Here is a 5,006-nt window from a genome sequence, read left to right as displayed (position 1 = left end):
GTGTTGCCTGTCCTCGGCTCTGGACAAGTGCTTCAGACGTCTGTGATCTTATCGGGCCTTTGAGGGCACCGGAGGCCTTTTTGTTCTTGCCCTTACATTTTTCGAACCAGCTCAGGGTACTTTTGCTTCGTTACCAGCTAGCTACAGCGGCTGGTTGATTCCTAAAGTCGCTGCTGACCTTAAATATTCTACAAGCCAAAAATATTTTTTTTGGAGTAGAAAGGAACGTCCACATGATGGTTGGTTTCCTGCTGAAGAAAATTAACTTACCAGCCATATACAAGTTTATCAGAATTTGGCTGACAGTTATTTGGTGATTTTCCCATTTCCCGCTCATAGTCGACCACGATCTGTGCCTCTCCTTCAGGATGAAGTCCTCCTAAGTTAGACAGCTGTGTTTTTTAGGTTCACTTCCAGCCGTTCATCTCTTTGAGCTTGCTGATGCTGGTCCCTTTGACAGGTGTGGAGGGTGGGGGGTTGTAAAGAGGCAGGATAGGGGTGCTACAGCGGCGTGACCACAGCTTCTCGGTGGGGACTGTCCACACCGTCCGGGATGACTTCTTCGACTTCTTCGGCTTGTCTGTCTTCTTTTTCGAAGTACCAGGGGAGATGGACTGCAGAGGGAACAATTAAGAAGCAGGATAAGTGCGACATAAAGGGAATCTGAGCTTAACTGACAGTGAATGATGCTTCTTTGTTACAGGGTCAGTTTACCCCCCAAATAATATTACCTTTCAGTTTCTATCTAGTTCATGCAACCTACTTTCCCAAGACTATCCTGTCCTCACGTATGACCTTTCCAGCTTCAGCATTTTCTTATTTAGAATGAATAAATATAACATACACAGCAACATAGAGCGAAGCAGCTGAGCTTAGCAGCGTTTTGTCCCGTCCCTGCGTAGCGGTTCTTCTTTGGCAGCAGCAGGATGAAGGACACAGCCAGAGAGAGATGGTAGAAGCTGTGGACATAGGCGTAGTCCCACTCCTGCAGTGAAAAGAATACAGCACATCCTATTCAGGGGGATTTCTTTTATGATGTAAAAGTTATATGTAATTAGACAGTCTGATGTCTTCTGAAATAGTTGTATCGATTAGAAAAATCTAAATTTGGATACAAGATAAACATGAGCGACTTTTAAAGTAGAAATTAAAACAGTATGTGATTAGTTATGTGCTATGCCATTGCCCCGACAGGCTATTTTTCTGTAACCCCAATATTCCCAAAAATGTCCAATTGGACCGAAGGCCCATTTGTCTGACAGTCCGTTACCCTGAAAACAAAAACCCATTATCGGAAAAATTGAATGGAAAATTGTTCTGACGAATAATGGTCCATTGGAACAAAATGCAGTCCCCATTGGTTAATGGATTACTTAAATAACCCCTGTAAACAATGTAAATACCTGACAATTTAGCCTTATGACAAGAAACAATCACACTGCCTGACTAATTTGATGATAGTCACCTCAAAGTAGAAACGTAGCATCAGAGCGAGAGCACCGAAGCAGCAGCCTGGACCGACCTGCTGCGTGTACACGGTCTTCTCTGGATACACTGCCCTCAACTCCTTCATCTTCTGCAGCTGAAACACCAGGAGTTCAGAACAATGATATTCACAGATTAGACACTCAGAATTCAAGAGAGTGATGGATTAATTTGATGGCAAGAGGAAAGACAAGGGGCAAAAAGAGGAAAAACAAAGTAGAGTAGGGTAGAGAAAACTAACAATGAAGGGATGGAAGAGGAGAAAAAGAAAAGGAAATACCAGAAATATAAAGAAGAAAGTGCAGAAGCCAGCGAGAAGGAGAAAAGGATGTCAAAAGAGAAGGATGTTGAAAGAGGAGAGGACAACAGTAAAGGTTGTTGCAGGTGAAAATCATGAAGAAGATGGAAAAGATAGTAAAGGAGAGGATTGATATGAAGGACGTGAAAGAAAATAAGAAGGAGATGGAGAAGAAGAAAGACTGAAACATGATGGAGAGGACAGAGAAGAATTTGAATCAGAATGTATAATCTGTTTAAAACTTGAGCATACACTATGTCATCACCTGCAGTATATTAACACCGACTCACCAAACCTAGTAGAATATAAACAATAATGTGTTATTCTAAAGCCACTCACCCATTTGACAGTGATGATGAAGACAGCTGATCCAATAGGTCCAGAGTAGATCCCATAGCCCCAGCGATCCTGGTAGATCCTCACAGCTATTGTCAACACTCCAAACATGGTTATACTGGAGCGCTGGGGTTCATCAAAGTCACCCAGAGCTGGGACAAGGAGACACAAACTGCATGTTAGAGACATGTGAAGGGGTGGTCCTGGCCCACTGTCAAGGGAACCAGTCATAGGAAGCATACCATTTATGTGTCATTTCATTGGTTAAAAAAACATTATATTTTCCTGTTTTGGTGACTGGTTTGACATTTGCTACAATAATCAGCTAATTGTCAAATGAGACAATTATTAGCTAGCGCACTGATATCCCTCCGCCTCATTCTGGTATCCTCCATGAAGAATTTACACACATATATATTTTGTATAGCCAAATATCCTGGAGGCTGACCTATCAGGCAATAATGGACTTGCAAATCAATTAAAATCAGTACACCACATCAGAAGAACTCTGTCATAAATATGTCCGGGCACAGCAGATAGTCCATTTTAATGTTTCATATTGTAAAAAGCTTCTTTATGGCAACATGGCTTTGTGACATTTATAAACTTGGTATTACGCCGCCATTTACAATTAGTAGACAGTATGAAGAAGTCAGCTGTTGAAGCATTTGGCCCTTCACGGCACGTGATTTAAAGCCCTTGTTACTAAAACCTTAGGGGCTCAGAGGAGCAAATGTATTAATGTGTGTGTGTGTGTGTGTGTGTGTGTGTGTGTGTGTGTGTGTGTGTGTGTGTGTGTGTGTGTGTGTGTGTGTGTGTTTGCGTGTGTGTGTGTGTGTGCGCGTGTGTGTGTGATCAAAGAGAGCAGAAGTATGTATGAGCACATGTGAGCAGTACCCAAAGACACAACATGTGTTATCAACAACTGCTGCTGCTGGCCGAGCTGGTTGATTTTAGCCTTGTGCTTGGGAAGTGTAGTTGTATTGACTATTGAGTGTTTTTTAGTGCTTGCTAGCTGCAATTTACAAATCAATTTATTCATCATTTTAGAAAGATCAATAAAAACCTAAGATAAAATACATTGTGGAATGAAGACCGGTGACAAGATGTTTGAGTGAGCAGGATCGTTCTCAAGGTCATGTCATGATTATGGATATTGATTATGGAAGGAACATGTGGATAAGACAATAAATGTGCCGGTGCCTCCTCCATCGCTAGCATAAGTAGTATGAGTGTGACAGACTGTTAGCCAGGACTTACCTATCAGTGTGACCCACATGGAGAGAGCGGTGCTGTAAACACTGAAGTACTCCAGAACGTCGTATCTCATGAAACACAGGATGGAGAGGCCTGGTCCATCACATGCATGGTAGATCTACAGACAGACATACAAGTTCATGTCAAACAGAGTATCAAGTGTATGGAAGCCCATAAGGGACTTTATTAAAATGATAATGTAAACTTTAAAATCACAATGTAATTTCACAATAGCATTATAATTGTTCACATTTCTATGTGTTATTTGAGTTCAAATTAAAATGCATTGATCCAATTTGCATTTGCATTTTGACATGCATTTTGCTTGTATGAATGGACAATTAGGCTACATTGTTTATAATGCTTTTTGATTTTCAAATTGTAATTAACGTTTGACTATTATCCACTGAACAGTGGGCTATGACTTTGAAAATTCAATTTCAAACAGCTTTGCCATTTTTATTTTGATTATGGTCATAGAATGCCCATACAATATGTGAAAATGAAAATGCAAATAACATTATTGCATTTTAATTTAAATGTTTACTTTACCTATGGGCTTCCATACAGGGAGGTTAAGGGATATATATATAAACAATTAAGTGACCATTAATAGGTGATTTTTCCTATTTAAATAAATATGTACTGTCAATTAAATGTCTTATGTTCTGAGTCTAGGAAATCTTTTGTCTACTCTATCTTTTCTATCAGCAATGAGCGATGCACAAAACACATATAGAGTCATTAAGAGAGATTGCAAATAGGTCATTTATCTAACTTGTGTGTCAATGTTTGAGTTGAAGTAGCTTCTAGATATGAGGTTATTTAACATTTGTGTTACATAACGTTCTTGAAAGCAAAGCCTAAATAAGGGATTAGGTAGGATTTGGATTTGATAAAAAGATCTTATAATGTACATTATACTTCAGAGTTAATGAAATGCTACTGAACCTTAACCTTACTTCTGATTGAAATCTCTCAAGTATACATTTTCTACAACTTTCTTGATACTTATAATGATCCAATACCATGACGATGAGTTGAGCAGCAAATACAAAACAAAGACATTCGCATGAGCAATCTTGAAAAATACGAAATCTTCCGAAGAGTCAGCTAACTGCATTGTTCAATCACCAACATTTCTTTTAAACACCACAATCAAAAAAGATCAATCAACACAGATTCAGTGTGTCATATGGAAACAGAACCAAAAGCTCACCGCAGTGAAGAACATGGTGAAGAAGTAGACCATGGCCTCCATGTGGAAGCCCCTCTTGGCGGCCACGCTGGCTGTAGGCAGAAACACCAGGCTGCTGACAGTCGGAAGCAGCATCTTGGCAATAAATGCGCCCATGGTGAAGGGACAGCAAACACAACTCAAATAGAAACTGTGAAAGCTTGTAGATGGGTAAATATCCTTTGGGCTTCACAAGTTCCTCAGTCTTTGAAATGTGTCTGTTTGTTAGAGTGCTGAAACTGTCTTAATTGATATAAGCTAGGAAAGTAGATCCCTTAGTCCTTATTGTGTGTGACCCGTGAGTCTAGTAGTGAGTGGATGAGCTACAGAATGCATATACAGCACACATGCAGTCCTACGCAACATGGACACACCCAGCTGTCCAGTTTGGCC

The 5,006-nt window shown here is 40.2% G+C and overlaps 1 protein-coding gene across 1 annotated transcript; it reads right to left on the bottom strand.

Moving 5' to 3' along the window:
- Positions 1–407: 407 nt before the first annotated feature.
- On the bottom strand, positions 408–4,730 carry mymk (myomaker, myoblast fusion factor). The gene is made up of 6 exons (XM_029440415.1): positions 4,596–4,730; positions 3,380–3,494; positions 2,123–2,271; positions 1,466–1,582; positions 845–985; positions 408–614 (listed from the first exon to the last, which is right to left on the bottom strand). Exons 1-6 carry the CDS (start codon positions 4,728–4,730, stop codon positions 408–410), a joined length of 864 nt encoding a protein of 287 aa, XP_029296275.1.
- Positions 4,731–5,006: the final 276 nt, after the last annotated feature.

This window comes from Cottoperca gobio, chromosome 9 (genome assembly GCF_900634415.1).
Source record: "Cottoperca gobio chromosome 9, fCotGob3.1, whole genome shotgun sequence".
Lineage (NCBI taxonomy): Eukaryota > Metazoa > Chordata > Actinopteri > Perciformes > Bovichtidae > Cottoperca > Cottoperca gobio.
The sequence above is the reverse complement of the archived record's forward strand: the minus strand, read 5'-3'. Positions and strand labels throughout refer to the sequence as shown.